Here is a 24,943-nt window from a genome sequence, read left to right as displayed (position 1 = left end):
TCGCTGGAGACATCTCCACATGCCCAGCAACTTCTGAGAAGTTGGTCCTTCAGCCATGACATGGCATATTGGCCAAGATGTCGAATGATTTTTTATTATATTTTTTTTTTTTGTCCTGATTGTTTCATGACCTGAAGCACCATAGGCGTCACCTTCCCAGACAGTGCTGTGCTGGAGCTCCTGACCAGCCAGCCCCTTAAAGGCCACTTTACTTGGCCACCCCGAAGTCAAGGGTTGTAAAATCTTTGTTCCGTTGAAAGCCCTGTGGAAAACAGGACTTCAGCTTCTGAATGTCTGACGGCTTGTGGGACATTTTTATACCCGAGAGGAGAGAAGAAAGGCCTTGGTAGTATGAGAACTACCATCCACACTGCGGGACACGGTGGGCTCCAGTCTGCTTCAGAGAGCACTGATTCAACCTCTGGTGAGGACGTGACTTGGGCTGCTCCAGCAGGACTCACGAGCCTTGTTTCCAAGCAGTTTTCCCCGTGGGAACACCAGGCAAGTTCCTTACTTACTGTGGGTGGGCCAGAAGAAGGCCCCTTCCTCAGCAGGAGCATCGGCAATATCTGCATCTGAGCAGGACCAAACCCTCGGGAGCAGGAGGGGGTGAGGACCGAGGGGCATGCAGAGGCCACCCCATTGCCCAGCAGTGCTGAGACATGTCCTTGGAACATGCATGTCCTGGCGAGCAGCGTGGTGTGGGCTGGTTGGTGCTCAGATAAGTGTTTGCAGCCCTTTGATCAGCCCTGATGCTCTGGGCTTTGCTGGCTGCTGTCCCCAAGGCCCTGTAGGACCAGGGAGCACCGCAGGCACCCTGTACCCACTAAGATGCTCACAGTGGGACCGGGACATGGGTCAGATGCCCACAGAGTGACCAGGCCTGGAGAGCCTGAAGGGCTGGGAACTGCTGCCCCAAATGAAAGCAAAGCCTTCCTCTTATCGCTCTGCCCCGAACCCAACCAACCAATTACACATTAATTAAACTTTGTTTGAACATAATAGGAGCTTTGGCTCCATGTCAGTAACTGCTCCATGGTTGAGGGGATTGGATAGTAATAGAATAAATAAATAAACAAGAGATGCTTATTCTAACAGTTCATTTTAAAACAATTTGTGAATATCATGTAGAGATAAAATGTGCCTAGCATAAACTTAGCTAAGCAATGACTGCTTCATTATCAGAACAAATAATTCACTAGCACATCATCTTTGAAGCTTGGGAGGGCTACAGAATTGTGCTGCTTGTTTATTTTCCTGGCTTTTACTGTTTTTGCTACATTTCATCTGCACCGAGCGGTGGGGATGGTTTTAGCCGGGGCTGTGGCCGGGCGGCGCCGGCCCCACTCATCCCCTTTGCTCTTCCCAAGACACCAGCCCCTGCCCCAGCCTGCTGCCACTGGGGCCATCCTGGCTGCTTTCACCTCAGGGCAGATGTGTAGAGTGAGGCAGAGCAGCCTTTATCCTGTGGTCGCCTTCTTTGATGGCAGCTCTGTTGGGGGAGCATTAAAATGTCATTGTGCTGAGGTGGGAGCTGGCACCATTGCTGTGCCCTGCCACTGCTGCGCCTTGGGGCGTAGAAATGTCCCCGTCCCCCACTCTAACATCCAGCAGAGGGTTGTGAGGGGTGTAGGAGACCGTTAAGATGCTTTTGAGGAGTCTGTGTGGTCCCGTCTTCACTGGCAGAAGGGGGTGGTGGACGTGTCCAAAATCAGGGCCTGCTGGTGTTTGGCTGCTTGCACGGTGTCCGCCTGTGAGGGGCGGTCACCCAGTGCTCCGTGGGGCCACGGCCACAGCCATTGCCCCGAATGTGTGCGTGGGTTGGACAGGACATATCGTACAGGGCCTTCTGGAAACTGGGTGGAAAGGGGGAGATACAGGCCGTGGGACGGTGGCGGCATTTACATGCTCAGGGAGCTGTCTACAGCCCCGGGACACCATGTCTGACCAAGCTTTGGGTCTGAACCAAAGCCGGAGAGACCAGTGATTACTGCTTTCAATCTCCTGGTTTCTGGTGGCTTAAACTCTGCTGATGGTTACCCTGCTGCCCGTGTGTGTGCCGAGCTAAACCCCAGTGAGCTTCCCCGCTGCAGAGCAGCAGTGTGGCTGCTGTCACCTGGGCAAGTCCCAGATTCACCATTTCTGTGACCGGTTTCCACACGGGGAAACTCTGGCCGGGTTCGGGTGGTGCATGGTGGCAGGACCGATGCGAAACACTGCGCTGAGGCCTGGTGGCACCTGGCGAGGTGCTGACGAGCCTTGGTGATGGCAAAGGAGCTCCCCAGCCGCTGCCGGTCTCTGCGGGGCTGTGGGCGATGGATGCTGAAGCAAGCTATTGTCAGGGAAATCTGGCACCACGGAGCAGGCGAGCGCTCCTCATCCTCTGCAGAGCACGCCCATCCGCAGGAGAGTTCCTGCCTGCAGAGCCTTGGCAGAGCACTGCTGTGCCTCCAGCCCGCTGCCGCGCGGCTCCGTTGACCCGTCGTAAATTTGGGGAAGCAGACAGGTTTTTGGCCACTTCCCAGGGCTCGCTGGGAGCTGCACGGTCCCACGGTGGGCACGGCTGCGCTGCTGCAGCCCCGTGGCTCTGATGGGGTTTCTGTTCCCCTCTTCTGCAAGGAGCAGGACGCGGTGTTAGGTGCTTATGCGCCCTTTTTATTTTATTTTATTTTTCAATCGAAACTCTATGACTGCATTTTGTTGGACCCAGCTCTTCAATTTGTCATGCCTTCCCACCAGAAATGCACAACCCGTGTTTGTATCTTATTGCAAAGAGATATTTACTAAACGACTCCCTGCCAAGGGGTTGAGAAATATGTTTTCATTAAGAAAATTAAACTGACAAGTCCCTGGACAGCACATTAGTCGCGTATTTTTTTTTTAAAGGCCAAAATGCAGCAGCTAATAATAATGATGAAATGTCCTGCACAGCCAAATTACTAAAACCTACCCCATGTTTTCCTGGAAAAGAATGCGGGGAGTTGGCAAACGTGGCCGAAGCTCGGCTGTTGACTGCTGAGCCCAACGCTACCACCACGAGATACCGAGCGGTTTGCAAGTTAAGCAACACCTTCAATCAGATGCGAGTCCCCATTTGTTATCCTTAAAGAATTTCTGCTGTATATATTATAGTAGTACTTTGGCTCTTTGTATTTATTTTAGAGGGCTATACTAAAGAACATTATAAACTCAGGCATGTCCATGCTGTATGAAGTCCATATGCTGAAGCTTAATTTTAAATGCCATTAAAAAAGCACTTAACATTTACAATATATCAGTCCGGCTACTTTAGCAGCTTGGATGTACTACAGTAAGTGAAATGATTGAGGAAAAAAAAGAAATTCAGAAGCTCGATGTTATAAAAATCCCCGATGCAGGATGTTCTCTGGGTACAATGCAGCAACTGTCAAATTGCATCAGTCTCCTTTCTGATTTTCAATCTATTTTTCCTCTTTTTGGTTTCATTTTCAAATGTAATTTTGAGGCCTAATTTTTTTTTTTTTTTTAAAGTCTTGGCATTCAGATTGGATTCCTTATGCAATTTTTTTCAATGTGTGAATTGGGCTGTGTATTCGCAAATTGAAATGTCCTACTGTATTTATACAGGTGCTTACCTGTATGAGGACAAGGTTAAGAGGAGTGCAGAGTTTATGAATGAAAATCAAATACGGACATGGGTAAACCACCCCTTTTTAGTCCCAGCTAATTACATGGTAAACATCTGGAATTTATGCAGGGCGGGTAAAAGAGTCGATTGAGATGATTTCTAACAGGGCCCATTTTGTTGCCTTCTCCCCAAGCAGCGACAAAATGGTGCTGCCGAGCCGGGGCATCCCGGCTGCAGGAGGGGATGGCAGAACAGCCTGGGCGTCTCATGGAGCAGTGACATCAGGGTTGGACCCCTTGTTAATTACGGCAATTACAGTGACTGCAGGATGGAGCCATTTTCATCCTCCATCCCCTTGTGCTGATGACAAGGAGACTTCACAACGGGTTGCTGCCTTGGCTCCCAGCTTGCTCAACTGACTTGATCATTATTATTTATTTTATTTTATGTTTTTTTCCACTGGATGAGGAGGATATTGGGAAGATGGAGCCAAGAAAATACTGCTCAGAGAATGTAAAGTGCCTGCTCCTGCAAATCCTGGCTCCTGGCACTTTCAAGAGCTCAGGAAGCCCATGCAGGTGACTGTCCCAGTCTCCATCAGACCACATATATACTGATTTCATGGCCATAACTTTATTAAAAATATATTCTTTAATATTTCATAGATTCCTTAGGAACGTAAGATGTGTGTACACAGCCTTTCACGATACACTGTTTGTTTTTCCCCATTTTTGCCGTAGCCCTTTGCACAGCCTGCGGTCTGGAAGGGCTGAGTTTAATTCAGGTGATGTGTAAGTAGCAGTAATGTTTTGCAGATCATTTGTCCTAGCACGAATTTCTCACGTGGAGCTGCCTTTTGGGGCACTGCTCCAAGCTTTCCATCAGTTCGAGCTGTTTTGGCTTGCTCTCTAATGTGTTAACCCTTTGCTTTTCCCAAGGAGGATGTTTCCTAGTTACAAGGTCAAAGTGACTGGAATGAACCCCAAGACCAAATACATCCTGTTGATCGACATCGTCCCAGCTGATGACCACCGGTATAAATTCTGCGACAACAAATGGTAAGAGAACTTCTCTGCATTTGCTTTCCTTTCTGTAAGAATTGCAATTGGATGGAATATTTTTGCCCTCCCTGGATGCCAAGGTCCCAGAGCTCATGTACAGAGCAGTGATAGATTCAACAAGCACCAGGGGCTGGAAGTTAAAACCAGAAACATTTAAAATTAAATGTTCTGAACAGGCTGGGTGATCACCTGCTGGAGCAAACTGCTAACACAGCTGGTGGATCTCCAGAGTGCTCGAGATCGGATGTAGTTTCAGAGCAGATGCTTTAGGTCAAGCATAGGCTGTTTGGCCTTGTGCAGGCGTCAGGGGGTGAAGCCACATCCTGTGCCAGAGCCTGGACTGGGTGATCTAATGGTCCATTTGGGCCTTAAAATTATGTATCTATGTCTTAAATTCCTTCTCCTATAGCAGTATTTTGCATTTAGGAGGTCAGCCACAAAGTAAAATGTGGGGTCATTTACTCCAAGCCCTGTTCAGTCACGCTTGCTTCAGCAGAAGGGAGCAGCTCTTCCGCCTACCGCAGTCCAGCTCTGGACCCAGCTTTTTTCTTTTAATTTATTATTCTTCCTCTAGAGTTTCTTTCTCTTCTCTAATTCTTCCCTTCCTTGTGTTTTTGATAGTAAAGTTACTTACCACAGAGGCAGATGGGCTTTTTGCTTTCTGACAAAGGAAGTGTGTTTTTTTCTCTCTTGGTTTTTACCCAAAAATATGCCTAGCAGTCTCCCTGACTGAGACTAGGCTGTGCTTTTTCCCCAAACCTTATGCCTATTGCTGCATGGTGAAAAGACGAGCAATGGAAAACTTCGTAGTCATTTTAATGGGAACAAGCCCAGTGACATCCTATAAAACTGCAATAATTTACTTGCACATTAGGGCTGCTCTAGTTTTTAAAAATTCCTTTTCTACTCGCTTTTGTCCCGGAGTGCCGCTGGGTAAGAGGAGTGGACTGAGGGCCTCTGCAGCGCCCAGTCCACTTTGTATTTTAACCATTAAGCCCTAGATGATGGATAGTTATTAACTCTGTTTAATTTAGCTTTTGCCAGCCCTTGAGCTGTTTCCCCTTTTCATTTTATTGCTGCTGGAAACTCTCTGTTGTTTTTGGTAATATTGCTTTTATTGGTGTTTTATAAGAGGAGAACAATACACAGTAATGGGGCAGTTGCCATTAAGGGATGCATCAGAGTGAGATTTCACATCCGTGAATGTTAGTGGTGGGTTTGATGTGTGGGCAAGGGCAGCTGGCAGAAGGGATGTGAGGGCAGAGCGGGGCCAGCACCCAGCTCCTGGGGGCAGCCCCATCCCATGGGAGCCACAGCCGATGCCTGCTGCTGGGAACCTTCTCCTGGAGAAGTGTGTGGGATCATCTTCATCTGCAGGATGGCCTTGGAAGGCTTCTTCCATGGCCAGACCTCTCCAAAAATTGAGGCAAGATGTCCTCCTTAACCCATGTCAACACGGTGACACCACCCCAAGGAAATGTCACGTGGAGCGGCAGAGAGCTGCAGAGATCCCAAACCCCACGAGCACTGGGAGCCTCTTGGGGCCTGACACATCCCCCTGGACAGGGCTGCTCCGGGGCTCACAGGAGGTGGTGTGGGTTTAATGGCAAAACGCTGTGACGTGGGCTCTGCCCGGGTGATGCAGTTTGTACCCTCTGTTTGCAGGATGGTGGCTGGCAAGGCAGAGCCGGCCATGCCGGGACGGCTCTACGTCCACCCCGACTCGCCTGCCACGGGCGCGCACTGGATGCGGCAGCTGGTGTCCTTCCAGAAGCTGAAACTCACCAACAACCACCTGGATCCCTTCGGGCATGTAAGAGATAAGTCCTGCGAGGTTGCTGGCCTGAGCGGGGGCCGCGGTACCGAACGTGTGTGGATGGGGGTGTCGGCGGGGGTGACTCAGTTGGTTTAACCACGGGAAGCGGTACCTGTTCTGATGTGGTTGGGTGTGGGGGTGCTGAACATGATGAGCAGGGTGACTGCTGGCTTCCCCTTGCCAAAAGGCAGCGTCTGCCGGATGCCACCGACCTTTTATTTTCTGCCTGGGAATTTTCCAGGCAGCGCTGCAGGATTTTCAGCCTGGCCATTGCTGCGCAAAGTGCACACGGCTCACACAAACAGGTTGCATAAACTCATTATTTTCCAAGCTGGCTTCAGCAGCCCTATAAAAAATCCAGTATTTTATTTGGAAAATCTTAATTCATGTGTGTTGCAAATGCAGAAGAGGGAAGTGCACAGCTATCTACCCCAGTGCATGTAATAACTGAGACCAAGGGCCCCTCCAGACTGCCAGGCAAGTGGATGCTTATATAATGCATATAAAAACAGGGACCCGTCTAGTTTTCACTGCCTGAGCTGAAAGTCACGTAAAAATAAACAAACCTCACTGGCTACAGAAAGGGAAGGCAGGCTTCTAAATCCCTTTACATTTAGTGCCATCAGCTCCTTCTAGAAACACAGGTAAGAGAGTCTACTTTTATCCTCGTATCTGGGTTTTAATCTGCCATGCATTTAGGCAGCAGTGCTTTGCAGGGTGGGGGGCTGTGAAAAGGTCCTGAACGAGGGTACAAAGAGGGGAGAAGGGTGACTGCTGTGCTCAGAAGGACTGTGCCTCCAGCCACCGAAGGGCTTATTTTCACGTGGAATAAATTGTCACGGTGCCACTGAACAGCCGGGCAGGAAGAGTGAAATTCTCCCACAGCTGAACTAGAGGCAGGATAACCCTGGCAGTTCAAAAAAGTTGTTAAGGAGCCAGAATTTTTTGCCGCACTCATAATTTTCTGCAAATTTCACACTCTACAAAGCATGCGCACGCGTCCCGGTGCCGCGGCAGAGCCCGGCCTGGCAGCAGCACGGGGCTGACCCTGCCCCAGCCCGCTGACCCCAGGGGAGCATGTGCGAGCTTCAAAGGCACCTTGGCAACATTTCATGCTGACATTATTAATCACAGGCCACCTCTCCCCTTCACTCATCTCTAAGGGGAAAAGCACCAAGGAAATGAAAGGAAAACAGCTACGCTGGGGTCGCACAGTAGAAATTATGCAGAGTCTGCATATGGCAGAGCTCAGGTGTCTGTAGCTGCACCAACCTGCTTGCTTTGCACGTGTTATTTCTGTACTCTTGTTTTTTTCCTCTTGGTTAGTTGTGTAGCTTAATATATTGCTGTTTATGTTGTAAAATATAAACCATAAAACATACAGGATGTTCGATGTGGCTGTAAAACAAACAGGATGTGCAGTGTTGTTTTTGCAACTTTCAACGCTTGCTTTTCCCAACTTTGTCATTTTTTAACTGCCATTTTAACACTGCATTTTCACTGGAAGGGCTTTTTCCCTTTCTGACAAGCGCTCTGCCCTCCCGTGGAGCTTCACTGGTGACACAGAGGGGTCTCTGTTTTGCAGCATGGTGCAGTGGCCCCTCTGTCCCCTGGTGCCACGGGAGCTGTCCTGCTCCATAGCACAGCCCAGCAGTGTTGGGCTGATACCGCTGGGAAAATGCCTGGAATAAATCGTCCTAAGTGCCTGGGTCACCGTGTGGTTCAGGCATTGAAAACCTGCCTCGCCATGTGGGATTTAGCCACTTCTCTGACAATTCCTCTTTGGGCTTCTAAATTAATGGTCTGCTTTTGAGAAACCCGGACTCAGTACTAGGTTAGGTTAGAGTGAATTTTCATAGCAGGAAATCCTGAAAACCATCCTGCTCGTGTTGCAGCCGCGGCTGATGTCCCTGGGACAGAGGCAGAGCCTGCCTGGTGCGGCACAGCCCGCCCAGCCCTGCCTGCCGCTCAGCAGCGAGGGCATTAAATTACGAAAAATAACAGCTTCTCATTTCTAGGAATTTGTTCCCAGCGATCTCAAACCCTCTCTTAAAGCTGCCTAAAACAAACAAGTCAGAAAAGCCGCACGGCTTGTTTGCCTTCTCGTGCTCCAGCGAAGCTTGCCTGCCATTTCCTTTTGTCTTTGATTTTCTCCAAACCTCAAAACCACGCCGGGAGATTTCTCTGGGCTGCCGCCGGTACTTGCTTTGGGTGCGTGGGCAGCTGCCCAGCCAGCTCCTGGCCCCCAGACCCCTTCTGCCCACCACCCCGCAGTGTCCTACATGGGGAGCAGAGGCAGTGTCCAGCTCGGGGTGGCACAAGGCTCCCAGGAGCTCGGTGCTGGAGCATCGAGGGCTGCCAGGCTCCGTCCTCATGCTGCGTGCCTGGGCCTCTCCTCAGGGCAGGCAGCAATTCTGCATCATTCTGGTGAATTTGTTGAAAATCAGACCCTTGCCCTGACTCTGGGTGCCGTGATAGCTGCTTAATGTCACAGACGAGTGGTTCGGTGCAGTTCATAAAGAGAAGTGTAGCTACAATTGAGGCTTAAATTAAGTAAGTTAAACAGCTTAATTAATAAGCCATGGAGCTGAAGCCCATGCTGCTACCCATGGAATTAGACTGAAGATTATTTACATGGGTTGTCGGAGGGGATGCCTTACAGGCTGTGCTGGAAAGCCTCGTTTTCTGACACTGATCCCGAAAAACCCAGCTGCCAACCGCTCCTCTGGGCGCCGGTCTCCAAAACCACGCTCCGGCTTCTTTCCCCGGCCAGTTATCTTTTGTGGTAAATGATTAGAGTTACAGGCAGAGGCATGGGAGGCATTTTTCAATGCAGACAAATAAAAATTTACAGATTTTAAATACGAAGAAATTAAGCGCAGAGCTCTGTAATCTGTGCTCAAAACCCTCCGGGTGAGCCGCAGCGAGCGGGTTTTGTGGCAGGGAGGCTCGTGCCCGCTCACACACCGCTGGCCGAGTGCGGGCTGTATATGTTCCTCTTGGGGGATTTTTCGACCATGAAAGGCTTCTTTCACACCGGGCTTAACAAGCGAGAAACGCTCATGTTGAGAACGGATTAAGAAATCGGCTGTCACTGTAACGTTCAGCTACGGAGAGGGCGATCAGATCCTGAAGAGAGCATTGTGAGCCACCTACGCTTAGAGAAAAATTGAGATGAATGCGTTTTTTTTAAACCTCCACGTGTGGAGGTGATCGGCTGGGTAGGGCCTTGGGTACCCCCGTGTGGCTGTCTGTGGCTGTGGGGCCGAATTTTGTCCCTTTGTGCTGTGTCTGTGGGGACAGAGATGGGGACGGGGATGGCTCCGTGGTGTTGGCGGTGCCACCTCCCGCACAAAGCCTGCCGTGCATTCATTGCCTAGGGAGCAGCTCGCTGTGTTTCCCGATGAAAAATGAGAATCGCTCCTTCATCAGGAACCAGGTTATGTCACAACACGTGCTAACGGAGCAGTTAGCTAGCACCAGCTGTAGTTAAATGCACAAAAATAACCTTTCGGTTGGAAAGGACAGCAGGACGCTCGTATTTCTTTCGGGAGGTTAGCTCAGGGCGTGTGGGGAAAAATTGAGCGAGTCCTGACAAACACTTCCGTAGTGATAAATGCTCATGAATGGAATTCCACTTTCTTCAGAGGTTTCAAGTATGTAAACAGCAGGGTGGAGGGCGCCCGTGAGACAGTCCTTATGGACCCGGGCCCTCCGTGAGCTTAGGACGCCGGCACTGCGGGGAGGTGGCAGTCCCATGGGACTCGCTGAAGCAATCTGGCTTTTTTGCTCTTGTTTCTCTTTGGGCTTTTCTCTGTCTCCTGCCACAAGGTGTTATTGAAGCTGCTGAAACAGGCAGATTTCTGAAGAGAAAATCATCTTTTTCTTTCCTTTCTCGTGCAGTGCTGAGCATATGGCAGTGGTGCCCAGGGCACAGGTGTCACCAATAACTCGGGGCACTCACATGGCCCCAGCCCTGGCTCCCCAGAACTCTGCGATGCTGCTGAGTGCACAGGGAGGTGTGCTGCTGCCAGCATCGGGCACCGGGGGGACAGGACGAGCAGCAGGGGTTAAGCACATGGGGGCTGCTGTGAAGCAGCAGAAAATGGTAATTAGTGCAGACTTCCATTTTTTTGTGCTCCATGCGTGATAGACAGGGAGGGCATGAGGCTGCACCGTGTGAGGTGCAGATAACCACTAAATAAGTGCCAGCTTTCAGTGCTGCAGCAGGGAGGGCTCTGGTTTGGTCACTCCTGAGTAGTCTGGAAGGACATTGGCAGTGCCGAAGCTCACCTGGGTTTGGATCGCACTCCCGAGTACCTGCCGCATGCAGTGCTCGATCCGCAGAGGAGCTACCACGGGCTACAGCTCAAGGGACGCTGCCACACCAAAAACAACCTGTGTGGAAGGAAATCATCTCTGACCCGCAGCCCCCTCCTCCTCCAGCTGCAGGCAGGCTCTGAGCGTATGGAGCCACAGCCAGCCAGCGCACATAAGGCGTGGAGAACCACAGCGGAGCGAACGCAGCACATCTTGTTTGTTTGTTTGTTTGTTTGTTTTTTATTTATTTATTTATTATTATTATTATTTTATTTTTATTTTCTCTTGTTGTTGTTGTTAATGACTCTGCCGAAATCCAGTCCCTGCCAGAGGGATCAGCCTTTCTCGTGGGCTGCTGCAGGCAGGCCGGCTTGGAAAGAGCGATAGCATCGCATCAGTATTTCTGGCAGGCTTCCGCTGGGACCGGATCAATTGGAAATTATTTTCATTTTACAGAATACATAAAAATATTCCTGTGGAAAAAAAGACAAGTAAGTGGAGATTTGAAGTGGAGACCGGGACAAATGACAGTGGAGATTAATTTAATCCCCCCCCCAGCACTGAGCTGCTGCACGTGGTCGTGGTGCGCACGCTGCACCTGCCTCTGGTCAGCGCAGCTCTGTACCTGCTGCCAGCAGGCAGGGCTGCTTCAGTTCCTGAGCGGTTACAGGTGGTCTGTCACTTCTGCTAACATTTTCAGTGACATTCCTCAATTTTCTTGACACAAATCTGTTATTTACTAGCTTTATTCTTTACTACTGACGAGTTTGTTATTTCTCTCCATATTTCTTGGTTTTATGTGATCATCACTGAAAGATATTATTCCCCTACACTTGGGGTTTCCCTCTCACTTTCTGATCAATTTAATTTCAGCACTTTTCTCTCTTTGCTTGCCAGGCACATGTTAATTAGGTTCACGTCCTCTTACTCTCACGAAACCCCAAATTCAATTTAGGGTTCTTTGGTATTAATTTGCTTCACACCTTGCGGCCCAGCCGTGTCTGCATGGGGATGACACCACGGACCAAACCCAATTAAATGGGAAGGTTCCAGATGAAGTTTTGTGTCGGCTGCTGTGCCCCTGTGAGAAAGGAGCAGGGTTACGTGTGGCAGGGCCCGGCATGAGTTGCACAGGGACAAGCAGATCCGCAAATGTCATTTAAAGAGCTGGGCAAGAATGGGCCAGGGGTGCTGGGCTGGAAGGGAGATTTGCATCTCTTGTGTTAAATCTTTTTGTTCTTCCATTGCTGGTCTGTATCAGCCAACTGCAGTGGATTTTTGCAGTTTAACTGGAATCAGACTCTGAAATCTTCTTCCAGCCTTGGGTGGGGAGCTGGCCTGGAGAAGGAGAACATGACAAGGTCATGGCGGGTGAAGGAGCTTTGGTGTAGAGAGGTGGGGGTGGTTCGGGGGGGCTCTAGCAGGTGATGTGCCTGGCACCTGCCCGGCCCTCTCCATGTGGAAATTAGGAGCTAGTGTGGAAGCAAAGTTCTCCACCACATCACTGTATTGAGAGCTTGGGAATCACCACCACGAATTTCAGCTGACATTAGACAAAAAGGGACCGGGAAAGAAAGAAAAGAAAACTTAAAAAAAAATAATAATAATCACAGCTTTGGCCCTCACGCAAGGAACAATTTGTGTGAGCTCATGTTGACTCTTTTCCCAGGATTTTCCAGCCTTTCCCTCTTCTCCCCATTGTGCATTTTGCCAGGATGAGCGCTCGGTGTGGGGCGGCTCCTCCTGAGCACCAGGGCCGTGCGGGGAGAGCGCACTTGTGGTGTGGGCACAGCTCTCAGCTCTTTGCACGGAGCCAGCTCAGGAGAGTCCTGAAGCTGACTGGAAACAGACAGGACGAGGGGCAGGAGACTTTGGAGCTGCTGTAGAGGTTGCCCGAAGGCAGGGGTTTGGTTCTGCTGCTTGCACTGGGGTCCCAGCATGCAGCAGAGGCGCAGGGAGCAGGCAGGTGGGATGTGATTTCAGGTTCTCCATCCCCACCAGCAGGGACAAGGCACCTCCAGGCCTGCCTCGAGGAGAGGCTGTGGCTTCGTGGCTCCTCGTCCTCCTCTTCCAGGGCTGTTTTTGTGGCTGTTTTCCAGGCGGGACCGCAGAGCCCCAGGTCTGGGGCTGGGCCTTTGTGCCGCCGCGCCGCGTCCCGCCTCAGCTCAAAGCCTTCTTCGGTTTAAAAAGAATAGAGGGAAGGAAGAAAGAAGCAGAAAAATGTATTAAAATGAGAGATTTTATATTAGTTATGTGATCCCCTGGGAGCGACCATAAAATTATGTGGCTTTTTCGTAGCCATTTACTATTCAATATAAAAAGGGCAGTTGCCATAACAACCACTGCATCATATGACATCTGATACCTTGGAGAAACAGGGAGCGCTCTTAAATCAACTCCCCAAATTTCATATGAAAGTAAATACATTTTACTGGTGAGTTCAAGGATTGCGACAGGCAAGGCAGGGCCATACCCAGCTTCTGGCCTTTGGGCCCCATCCTGCAAACTGGCAAACGCCTTCAGGCCCCGAAGCCGACATTACTCAGCAGTGCACAAGACGAGATGCTCACAGAGTGTTTTCCTCAGTAGCACTAAATGGAAGGAGCAAATGACACCATTTCTTTGACATTTGCTGCTGACCGGGGAATGCCAGAAAAAACAACAACAACAATAAAAAAACCACCCTTTAAGTTCCAGCTGCCAACTGTGTGATCAGCACAAAGGAGTGAGATGGGGGGATAAAGAGCCCCACCATGTGTGTAAACTTAGCCTGGGCTTTGGAGGCTGTCTGTCATGATCTCGTGGGCATATGTGATGTGGGGATCCCAAGGACATCACCCTCCAGATCCCAAATTTGGGTTTAACCATCTGATTCGAGGATCCAGACTGGGATCTCTTTTTGATTGACCTTCTTCTTTAAAACACCTCTCTAGTAGCTACCGTTCTTCAAACTGTCCATACTTGGTATTGAAAATGGTTCCAAAAGGCCTGACCCCGAACCAGTCCCCCACGGCCTCACGATGCAGGTACGCGTAACGCCAGCATCCCCACGTGGCCCAGCTCTGGCCCGTCAATTAAAATACTTCTCATTTTTTGTCACAATTCTTTAAGTTAATCTTTCCACTGATGTTCGTCACCGGAGTGGAATTTACATTTGTTTTGCGTATTTTTAGCCAACGACCGGTTTTCCACAGCAGCCTTTAAAACTATTTATCCCGGATTTTTGGCATTTCACTTTGCACAGGCGCAGGGGCTTGCAGCTAGGGTTTGGGAGGCTTTTCGGAAGGATTCACAAGGGTTTTGGATGCACGGTCTTTAAGCCAAGCATAAATAAGGGGGCTGTGTGTGCAGGCACCGCCTCCACGCACAATTCCTTATTTTCCAGCATGTGAAACATCAGCTGTGGGAGCGTGTGCCCTCCACGGAGCTGTGCCCTCACCACCTTTGCCTGTGCCCTGTCCCCAGCTGTGTGTTCATGCCTGGATCCAAGGAAGGGACTGTGGCAGGTTGGTTGGAGCAAGACGGGCACTAAAGCACGCCCTGGCAGATAACACTGCTGCCATTCTGCAGCGGGAAGGCCAAGGGCTGTGAAGCACCTCAGCCAGGTTTGTGCTTTTACAGGGCACCTTCAGATGTAGCATCATAGATAATTACATATATATATATATTATATTTTATACATAATATAACATTTATATATTATATAATTATATATATCATTTAGATATATTTTTTTGCTCACAAATATCAAGCGGCTCAAAATGAACTTCGAGGAGGATTTGCAGTCACAGCTGTAACCATGAACGTTGTCAAAAACCCTTTCCTGGAGGCTTCTTTCAGGTTCCAAGAAGTCATCTTGTTAATTCTGGAAACTGTTTGGACTCCTTGGGCTTAGAGATGGTTATCAAAAATTAAAAGAAAAAAAAAAAAAAAGGATTTTTAGAGGGGTCATTATGGCCCCGTGGGTCCGAGGGGGAGCTGGGAGACGGGCTGTTCATCCATCCCTTCGGACGTCACAGGTTAAGATGGTTTTCTTTGGTTTTCTGGAGATTTGCTCTGACTTGAGGGGCCCAAGTCGCCTTGCCAAGCCTGGGTAGTGAGGGACAGGAGCTGAGCAAAACATAGCATAGCCTAGCCTCTGCCCTGTACAATCCATAGTTATCGGCCTCAGTGCTTAGTTACTGAGGTTTGAGAGTTTCAGCGCCCCTTCCCATGAAAGCCCGAGCCCTCTGGTGCTGCTCATCTCGGCGGTTTTACGAGAGGTTGATACATGAAAGCGCAGGGAAGGCTGCAACCCAGAACCTGAGCCGACCCTCCGCTCTCCAGCCCGCATATCAACAGCTGCAAAGTGGTTCGGAGACGTGATGCAAAGCTGATAAAATGCCAAAAATTCCTCCTTCTCTCTCTTGGGGAGCAAGGAGGGCTGTCTGGAAAATGTCAACAATAAAAATTGCGTTTAAGTGGTATATAACACAGCCGGCTACCGTGGGCAGCTCCGTGCAGGCAGGCGGAGGGCGTTACGGCTCCACGCGGCACCTCCACTCGGCTGAGCACGGGGAGGTTTGCTAACTCCACAGATGGGCTTGGAGTAGACGGCTTCTGTTTCTTAGCAATCCTCATTTATTATCGGCTAAACCCACCGTTTGTGTAACCAGTGGAGCTCTGCTGCTCTGTGGCTTTCCTTGCCCGTCCATCCACTCGTCTGTCCATCCGTGCGCCTGCCATCATCTGCCTGTTTCTCCGTCAGCCCTTGAAGACCCGACCTGTGCTGGAGTTCCCTGCCGGATCCTCTCCCATGTCCCCGTGGGGCTGGATGTGTCCTGCAGCCGCTCCGGGTGCTGGTTGCCGGCTGGGTTGGGGACAAGCTTGCTCCAGGAGCAGCTCCTTGAGACATTTGGAGAGAAGGGAGAAAAGTTTGAAGCGTGGTGTGCTGAGGAAACGAGAAGCACGCAAAGAATCTTCTTTGCCCAGAGAGAGCAATAACGGCTTTTCCTAAAATCGTCCCATTCCTTAGAAGAAATTCCATTTCTTTTTCTGGGACGCGCAGGCGCTTCCATTCTTTGTGGCAGAACAATGCCGCAGTGGCCCCTCCGTGCTTTGGCAGCCCCGCGCTCACCCCTCCTGCGGCAAACCCCAGCGAGGGCGTCCTGGGACCTCGGTGCTCCCTCTCCTCCCCTCGCCCCTGTGTGCCCGTCCCCGTGTCCCACCTGCAGAGCTGCGGGGGGCTGCGGGGTGCCCGGCCCCAGCCACCCGCATGGTCAGCTCCACAGCCAGGAGGGAAAAACCCTGCTGGTTTGTAGCTTTCTTTTAGCGGCAGATAAAAGATTCTTTTTTTCTTTCTCCCCCCCCGTGGTTTTTGTGAATTTTTAATTTAATTTTTTTTTTCCTTTGCTAAACTGTGTATTTTTCAGCTCAGTAAAGTATTTATTAGGAAACTTTATGGACCAGTCTGCTGGTGAATTATATATATTGTGCAGCTTCAACGTGAGCTGGGAAAAAAATTTATGGCTTTTTTTTCCACCCAGGCTGACTCTGTCCAATAGCAATAAGAAAATGAGAATTTAGTAGAAAAGCCCTAAGCTGAGTACAACAGCTCTCGCCAGAGCAGCAGATACCTTCTCTGCCTTGGTTCGTACACATTTATGTAACGTAATTTTCCCCCACAATTTGAAAGCAAAGCTGGAACTTAGCCCACAAGTGGGCTTTTGTGCCCTGCTAGCAAAGCCTGTCAAGTAGCCAAGGCTCATCTTTTTTTTTCTTTTTTTTTTCTTTTTTTTTTTTATAACATTCGATTGCTCACTTTAGCATCAATTGTTTTCCAGATCATTCTTAATTCAATGCATAAATACCAACCGCGGCTGCACATTGTGAAGGCGGATGAGAACAACGCTTTCGGTTCGAAGAACACGGCCTTCTGCACCCATGTGTTCCCGGAGACCTCCTTTATCTCGGTGACCTCCTACCAGAATCACAAGGTACGGCGCGTCTGGGTCTGAAGGTGCGTGGGTTGGGGCTGCGTGATCCCACAGCTTCAGCCCTCCGCGGGTGCCCAGCGTGGTTTGTGCTTGGCTGGGGCCAGCTGAGGAGGGCAGCTGGGGTCTGTAATGCTACTGAAAGCTCCTGCTTTAAAAGACCAGCTCCCATCCCAGCCCTGCAAGCATTAAGCACAACCAAAGAGCCGGGAGGATGCAGCTAAGGAGAAGCATGAAAAAGAGTTGGGTAACAACATCCTGGCAAGCCCGGCTCGTCCAGGGACTAATGAATCGGGGCGCTCATAAACTCCAAGATGTCATTCAAAACAGCAAGCAAACCTAATAATGACTGGTAAAGCTTGCTCATAAATCTACAGCGAAAAGTAATTATAGCATGTGTGTTTAGTGAGACACACAAGGAATGTAACCGTAAAAAAACAGCTACAAGCCTGCGTTAGGACATGAAGGCAGGAGGGGTTTTGGGTGTCTGTGTTTTGTTTTGGGGGGGATAGAAAACACAAAGGGCTTGGTCCTGCCCTTTCTGCCTGGTTCTGGATGCCCACTAACAGCAGGGTTCGTTTTTTTCTATTTATTTTCCATGTGGTGTGGTAGGGGCAGCACCGGGTTTTGCTCCCGTATGAGCCGCAGGAGGTGCCGGCGGTGGGCTGAGGGGTGAGGGAGGAGCAGAGGGCTCGGGCAGTGGGACTGGGAAAAGCAGTGTTTGTGTCTCCTGGTGCCTCCTTCCCTCCTACATCAGCCCGGGGAGCTGAGGCCGCCCAGCTGAGGGCAGGCAGGTTCCCACAGCATGGCCCTACAGCGAGGCAGTGCCGGCATGTTCGGTTCTCAGTGTCCTATGAACCAGGTTTTATTGTGGGGTGCGTGGTGGAGAGGGAGCATGAGCATCGTGCCCTGCCAGGCTGATCAGGCGGAGTTTTTGAAGCACGTTGGGACTGGTAAAGAAAGGGACAGGGTGTGCAGCATCGCCAGAGCCCTCCTGGTGCCCCAGCTGTGCCATCTGCCACTTGTTACAGCACCAGCTCTTTTTCTAGGCATTCATAGGAAAATCCTCCAGGAGCAGGAACAGATGTGAAATTTTTCCTGCCCAATAACCTGACCAGACCTTTTCCTCCCAAGCAGGATGCCTGTATGCCCTTTGATGCTCGAAGCACAGAGTCCTTGCAAGCGTTTGCAATTAGTGAGCCAGTTAAAGGACTCGGAGCAGAGCCCTGAATGTGACAGAGAAAAGGGGTCCCTATTTGGACACCAAAGTGAATCCTGTTAGACAGTTGTAGTTGTTGGTGTAAAATGACCGGTTGCCTAAACATGGTTAACCAGAAAAGGCTGAAAAGAGCTTATTTAATACCCCCTTAAAATGTCTCCAGGTCAATAGGGCCTTTCATCCCTAGGGTTCCCGAAGTGCTTCATAAACTTAATATTTCCACTGTCCCTGCCACACGAACACCCCTGGGCTGGTGGCGGGGCAGCCCTGCAGGTGTGGCTGGACACGAGGGACGGGCTCACCGCCCTCCCCACAAATCACAGGCACCGAGGAACAGCAGAATGGGTTTGCTTATTCCCTCGGGCATCAACAATTTAAATACCAGTCTGGGCATCTTTTAGGAAACAAACAAACAAACAAACAAACCGCAGAATTATTTTTAGCTGAGGAATGCCTAGCCAGCAAGATGTGTCCCTGCAAGTGGCCAACCTTCTGAGCAAAACCTGAGAGCCTCTGTGGCAGGAGGGACTGCGAGGCTCTGGGATCAGAGGGCCAGCAAGCCCAGGTGCAGGTTGCCCAAAGCTCCCTCCTGGGCCACATGAAGCCAGGGGACTGATGTGGCAAGGACGGATGACACCCTGATGCTGCTCACATTAGTGGAAACTCCCTCCCCTCCCCGGTGTCCACAGGGGCAGGATTACACCTCCAAACTCACTGTACAGACATTGGAGCTCTGATGTCACCCAGCCTAACAGCAACTGCAAATTACTTAAAAAAAAAAAAAAAAGGGGGGAGAGAGAAAGAAAACCATGAAGTAATGGAAAAAACGTATTTTTTCAGCAGGAACAAACTTGTTAAAATGTGTCGTGTCTGAACGGGGCTGCTGGGAGTAGCCAGGCTGGGCGGTAGGGTCACCACATAGCAGAACGCTGTGACGCCGTGCACCTGAGGTTGGTCGGGAGCCAGGAAGGCCCCACGCACCTCGTGGCCCATCAGCTGGGGGGGAGCTGCCCCCAGCTCTGCTGGCAGCACAGGAACGGCCCCAACTGGGCCAGGTGGGGCCGGGAGCACCCGTGCTGGGCCCTGGCTGCAGCCTGTGCCCCACAGACCCCCCCGGTGCTGATAGGAGCAGTGCTCACGGCCGCCTAAATTCACATGTCAACACGTTCCTCCCCCCTCACCGAGAGCAGCCAGCTCTTTTCTGGGGAGTGTTTTGGTGCTGGTTATTTTTCAGCGTTGCTAAACGTGTGGTCATTAGCTATAGCAGCTCTCTTGGCAAGTCATCTGAGCACAGAACCTGCTTGTCACCCTCACCCCTAAAATCGGATGCAGGCTGGCATAAGGTAACCCCCTCAGGTGGTCGTTGTTGCTGCCTATTGATCTATGCAAAAATCCTTTGTTAAAGCGGTGCTCGATTTAATTTTTTATTAGTGGACACTAGACATGTACTTACCTCTCCCCAGTGTTCTTGACAGTTGTAAGGTTTTGGTTTGTGCTCACCTTACAAAGGGAAGGGGCCGGGGACAGGGTTGGCAAAGGAAGGCTGTATTTACTGGGGCTGTTGGCCAGGTGAACTGTTTGGTTTTTTTTAAAGGGAAATTTCCAAAGATTTTTTTTCCAGTATTTTCACGAAGTGGCAGATCTTTCACAGTTCCATTACAAAAGCTGAGCTCCACCAATACTAAGCCTATTCTGTTTTAAGGTATTTTGACCATTTTGCTCTGTATCTCTTGGGGGAAAAGGCAGCTCTTGCAAAAGGCAGACCCTTTCCCTTGCCTAAAGGCAAAGCACTGTTTGAGTTACGATTCTTCTCACGGAGGAAAAATACCAAGTGATCTCTTTTCAAATGCTTTCTGCTTGATTTCCTTCTCTTGAAGATAACGCAGCTGAAAATTGAGAACAACCCCTTTGCTAAGGGATTCAGGGGCAGCGACGACAGCGACCTGCGTGTGGCACGACTGCAAAGGTACAGTGGGAGGATGGGCAGGTGGAAAGGAGGGATGGACAGACAAGAGGGACAGACTGACAGGAGGGACAGAAGGACAGGATGGGCTCCACAGGGCTTCTTCCTGCCCAACTGGCAGTGGCCAGAGAGTATTCCATCGCGTGTGTGTCTGTGCATGGTGTGAATACATCCATGTGCTGCACTTTGAAGAAATTTTTCAAATGCCATGGGGACACCCAATTTTCTTGTATTTGAGGACATTGGGGCACTCAATGCCCTTATACCTCTGAAATGCTCTTCCTCTAGCTCAGTGACACACTCTGTGTTGTCGTCATGCCTACCCACACCCAGAGGAGCATGGTGAGGCTGAGCTCATCGTGCTTGGCAAAGGGCGTTGCAGTCGTTGGATGGGGATGCTCCAGGGAAGCCAAACTAATATTTCACCCTCCTGTTAATGCTGATTGCTGTCTAACCGGTAATAATTTTTCTCACCTCCTTTAGCAAAGAATATCCAGTAATTTCCAAAAGCATCATGAGGCAGAGGTTGGTGTCCAGTCACGGCCAGCTTTCAACAAAGCCAGATGTTAACCCACTTCACGGGAGTCACCAGACCCTTCAGCATTATCAGTATGAGAATGGTGCTCACATGCAGTTTGCAGCCTCAGATACTCAAGATCTGCCACTCAACACCTTCACAGCACAGAGAGATTCAGGGCTCTTCTATCATTGCCTAAAAAGAAGAGGTAACCAGAGTTTATAGCTGGGAAAATATTAGAGCAAATAATAGACCTAAAAGCATGGGCATTATGCTTACCATTAATTCCAGTTTGTTTTCTGACTCTTAGGCCTTAATCTGCAAAGTGACCAACGTGCTTTGGAGCTGAGTTTTTGGGCAGTTGTTTGTTAGTGGTTTTGTCCCATAGAAGGCAAATAAAGCCTCTGGAATCAGAGCTGAAAAACAAAACAAAACAAAACAAAAAAACAATCAGAATGCGTAATTCAAATGGAATGAAGCTACACTGGAAAATTATCGCTTGTTGAATCAGCTGAATTAATAATATTTGTTTGGAGGGGCCCTTATCTATCCTGAAATGTCCTGACACTGCCATTAGCATTAACGAAGTTGCACACATTGAGCACTTTCCAGGATGAAGCCATTAGCAGTTATCTCGATGTCTGCAGACTAGTGGGACTGTGGTGGCTGTGTGTAAGCATCCCTTCCTCCTTATCAACTCGTTCTGAAGTTTAAGCGGACTGTAGCTCCACTCTCTTCCTTTTAATCCAGCTTCAGATGAGATCATGGCATGTTTTAAGTTAAACGGAAAATTTCTGCCCAGCAAAATCCTTCTATTTGCATGTCTCATTGGCTGCTAATTTATTTAAGCTGTGAGAATCCTCTGATCATGGGCAAATGAGGAATCTAGCAGCACCAGTAACGAGGACTGCAAGGCAAATGTGTAATTTTAGCAGATGTTTAATCTGCAGATGAGTTCACAAATTCATCCGGAGAGTGTTCCTAACAGCTAACAGAAGGCGGCCGGCGAACGCCGCCGTGGCCATCGCAGGAATGGGGTTGCTGCTTCTGAGTCTGAGGCCTAGGGGAGGGCCGGGTGGTTGGCAAAGGTCTCTTATCTCAAGATATTTCTGCAGCTTTTGACGTGAATCTCTGGGGAATGTATGGTGATTTTTGCAATGACAGGAAGAAAGACTCCGATAAGGGCCTCTAAGAGACTTCTTGAATTTGTCAGGGGTAACACTGCAGCAGTGTCAGGGACCTCTGTTATCTGGGTGAACGTGAAGTAATCTCTGATGTGGGAGTAGTAGGCCAAGTCACTTACTTAACCTGATAAATGTCATCAGAGTGCTTTGAGGCTGATGGGATTACTCTGACGTTTGCAGCACAATGTTGTCGTGACATTGTACATTGTCTTCCCAAAGCAAAACGGTTTAAGCAAATTAGTCTGAAAAAAGAGCACCGGTAATGTAGCAGGATAATCCCAGACTGCCTGCTCGGATTCTGAGGGGACTTCATAAAAACTCCAGCAGCTCTTTCTGGGTTGTGTCTGAGAGCCACCACCCCGGGAGCTGCTCCTGAGCATTGGTTTCTCTGTTCACAGAAAGCGCTCGGCACCTGGACCTGCCCTGCAAGCGCTCCTACCTGGAGGCCTCCTCGTCCGTGGGAGACGATCACTACTTTCGTTCCCCGCCACCGTACGACCAGCAGATGCTGAGCCCTTCCTACTGCAGCGAGGTGACTCCGCGGGACGCCTGTATGTACTCTGGGTCTGGGGCCGAGATCGCCGGTGTGCCGGCGGTGGACGACTTGCCGCCTCCGCCTCCCCCCTTGAGCTGCAATATGTGGACTTCTGTCGCACCTTACACCAGCTACAGTGTTCAGACAATGGAAACTGTGCCTTACCAGCCCTTCCCCGCCCACTTCACTGCCACCACCATGATGCCGCGGCTCCCATCCATCGCGGGGCAGGGCTCGCAGCCCCCAGGGAACAGCCACTTCAGTGTCTACAACCAGCTGTCCCAGTCTCAGGTCCGGGAGCGCGTCCCTCCTTCCTCCTTCCCTCGGGAACGGGTGCACCCGTCTGTGTGCGAGAGAAAGCCCCCCTCTCCGCACCTAAACGCAGCCAACGAGTTCCTCTACTCCCAAAGCTTCTCCTTGTCAAGGGAGTCGTCGCTGCAGTACCATTCAGGAATGGGGACTGTGGAGAACTGGACTGACGGATGACTCCGCGGGCCCAGGGGTGCCACAGCTCGCGTTACTGCTCCCGGACGGTGTTAAGCCAGCGTTGATACCTGTGGGTAACTTGCACTTCGGTGAGACGAGTGTGCCTTTCCAGAGGGGTTTGTGTGCGTGCAGAGCTCGTATCTCCAGGCACACGGAGCATTCCGACTCCTGTCTCGGAGGGCTGGATTCATCAGCCTCTCACTGACTTCCGAATAAATTAATTCTCGCGTCTTCGTTACTGATCCAGTAGAAACCATCTTCGTGACTAACAAGCGAAGTAGCTAGTCATTTGCTTTTGCCTATAACATTAAACATCCGTAAGCAAATTTTGGCTACTGGGGAAAAATACGAGCTTCACTTTTACGGTACTTGGTTCGCGAAGTCACAGAATCCCCCAAATCAAAGGAAATCGCCATCTGTTCAGCCGCGTAGCTCCAGGACTGCTGTAGCAGCACTTACCAGGCTCTTTCCGTCTGCAGAAATTCCCTTTCCCCCGAAATGGGGGAGCCTGAGCGGGTGCCGGGTGCGGGGCAGCGGGCTCAGGGAGCTGCAGTGCCGCGCCGGTGGCTCCCCGGTGCAGCTGGAGCATGGCGTGGAGAAGAGCAGGCCCCGATGCACAAGCGTCTCCTCTTCCCCCCACAGCACCATCTTTCGTGGCTGTGGGAGACCGAGAAGCGAAGCGCTAAGCCCCAGGCCAAACGGCAAATTAATTGCAGCGTTAGGAACAGACCCAGTGTCTTCAGACTCTCATCCATTGATTGAATCACACTTGCTTATTGCAATATATTTATGAAGTTTAAGCTTAAAAGTCGCTAATACTTTCCAGAAACAATTTCTGTATTTGCTGGTCCTTGATTTCTTTCGTATTCAGCTGAAATGTGCCTTTTGTGCTATGTTTTTTTTTTTTTTTTTCTTTTGCAGCTAATTCAGAAAGAATTGTGTTCAGCATAAAGGAGGCATAGAGAAGTGGTTTTTAATTGGGGGGTGGGAGTGGAAAGAGTTCCCATTACCTGTCAGGCTTTACAGTGTACAAATATTTGTAGAACAGGTAAAAAATCTGTAACCAGTGTATACATTGCTACTATTGTTTACCATGGAAGTATCTTGAACTGACTCCAGTGCTGGCTTTGCCTACAGAGTGCCGAGAGAATCACTGAGCCGACTCACATGGCAGAGAAAGCTGTGCTCCTTATGGACCCAAACTCCCATTTACTTTACCCAAAAAGCTCTGGAGCTCCGGTCTGTAGTGTGCAGCACAAGCAGCATCCGTCTCGCCAAGCATCCGGGCGCTGCCGTGGTGTACCCAGAGATGAGAGCACAGAAATGGTGCTAGGAGTCTGGTTCCACTAAAGAGCGCAGCATTTAAGCCTTAATCGTGAACAGCGGGTTGGGGGAAGCTTTTTGCCCCTGCTTCCCACCTGGGCAAAGACAAAAAGCTGAAATGCAAATTTGGAAGTCGGGAGGTGCTTCTGCGTTTGGATGGATCCATTCCAATGAGGAGAGGCTGGTGAACGAGGGCAGCTGCTCGCAGTCAGACAACCCTGAGGCCACTAAGGTGGAGGTCGTGCTTCAACCCGGACAGTCCTAAACCAAATCAGCAAACCATGTATGTGACTGGTGTGGATTTTGTAATCGGATTTTGGAAATCACTACAATTTTTGCATGCTGAATAGCTATTTATATACATATATATATTATATATATATATAAAAATATATATATATATATCACAAATGCAGGCCACGTGTCCAATTCAGCTTTGCTTTTTACGAATGAAATACTTAATAAAGATGAATGTTGCAAGTTTTTTTTTTGAAAGACATCTATTTAAGATTTTTTTTTATTACACACCTTTGATGTAAAAACTAAGAATTGGTTAGATAAAAAACATATATACTACAGATAAATCTTTATTAGAAACCACATTAGATACAGGTGGTGTGGAATTTTTAAATGTTTGTTACATAGCATGGACATTTTATTTTACATATCAGAACATAAAGTCATTTTACTACTATAAACTGTCTCTGGGTGCATTTCAATAATTAGTATAAAAACATTCTGTGGTGAATTACTGGCTGCTGTGTCTGTCTTCTGTTTCCTACTGTCTGATTATACCAATTAACGCCCAAAATTAACACTTTGACCCTTTATAACCATGCCATAGCGACACCAGCAAACTTTAACTGCCTGCTGCAAGACTAAGGGTTTTTTTGTTTGTTTTCAGTATTTCATGTTTCTTTTCCTTTTTTATTTTTTATAT

At 49.6% G+C, this 24,943-nt stretch overlaps 1 protein-coding gene across 1 annotated transcript in view; it reads left to right on the top strand.

The window, feature by feature from the left end:
- The window catches only part of TBX4 (T-box transcription factor 4), a gene marked incomplete at both ends in the record, with an annotated part of 29,602 nt that extends 6,922 nt beyond the window's left edge, over window positions 1-22,680 (top strand). Inside the window, 6 exons of the mRNA XM_084299908.1 lie at window positions 4,546-4,665; window positions 6,334-6,481; window positions 16,627-16,779; window positions 19,873-19,961; window positions 20,442-20,683; window positions 22,058-22,680. Coding sequence (XP_084156034.1) covers window positions 4,546-4,665; window positions 6,334-6,481; window positions 16,627-16,779; window positions 19,873-19,961; window positions 20,442-20,683; window positions 22,058-22,680 — 1,375 coding nt within the window. The remainder of the gene's footprint in view (window positions 1-4,545; window positions 4,666-6,333; window positions 6,482-16,626; window positions 16,780-19,872; window positions 19,962-20,441; window positions 20,684-22,057) is intronic.
- Window positions 22,681-24,943: the final 2,263 nt, after the last annotated feature.

The sequence above is a fragment of the Netta rufina genome, assembly GCF_964035555.1.
Source record: "Netta rufina genome assembly, chromosome: 21".
In the NCBI taxonomy this organism is placed as follows: Eukaryota; Metazoa; Chordata; class Aves; order Anseriformes; family Anatidae; genus Netta; species Netta rufina.
This window is presented reverse-complemented; position numbering and strand designations above follow the sequence as displayed.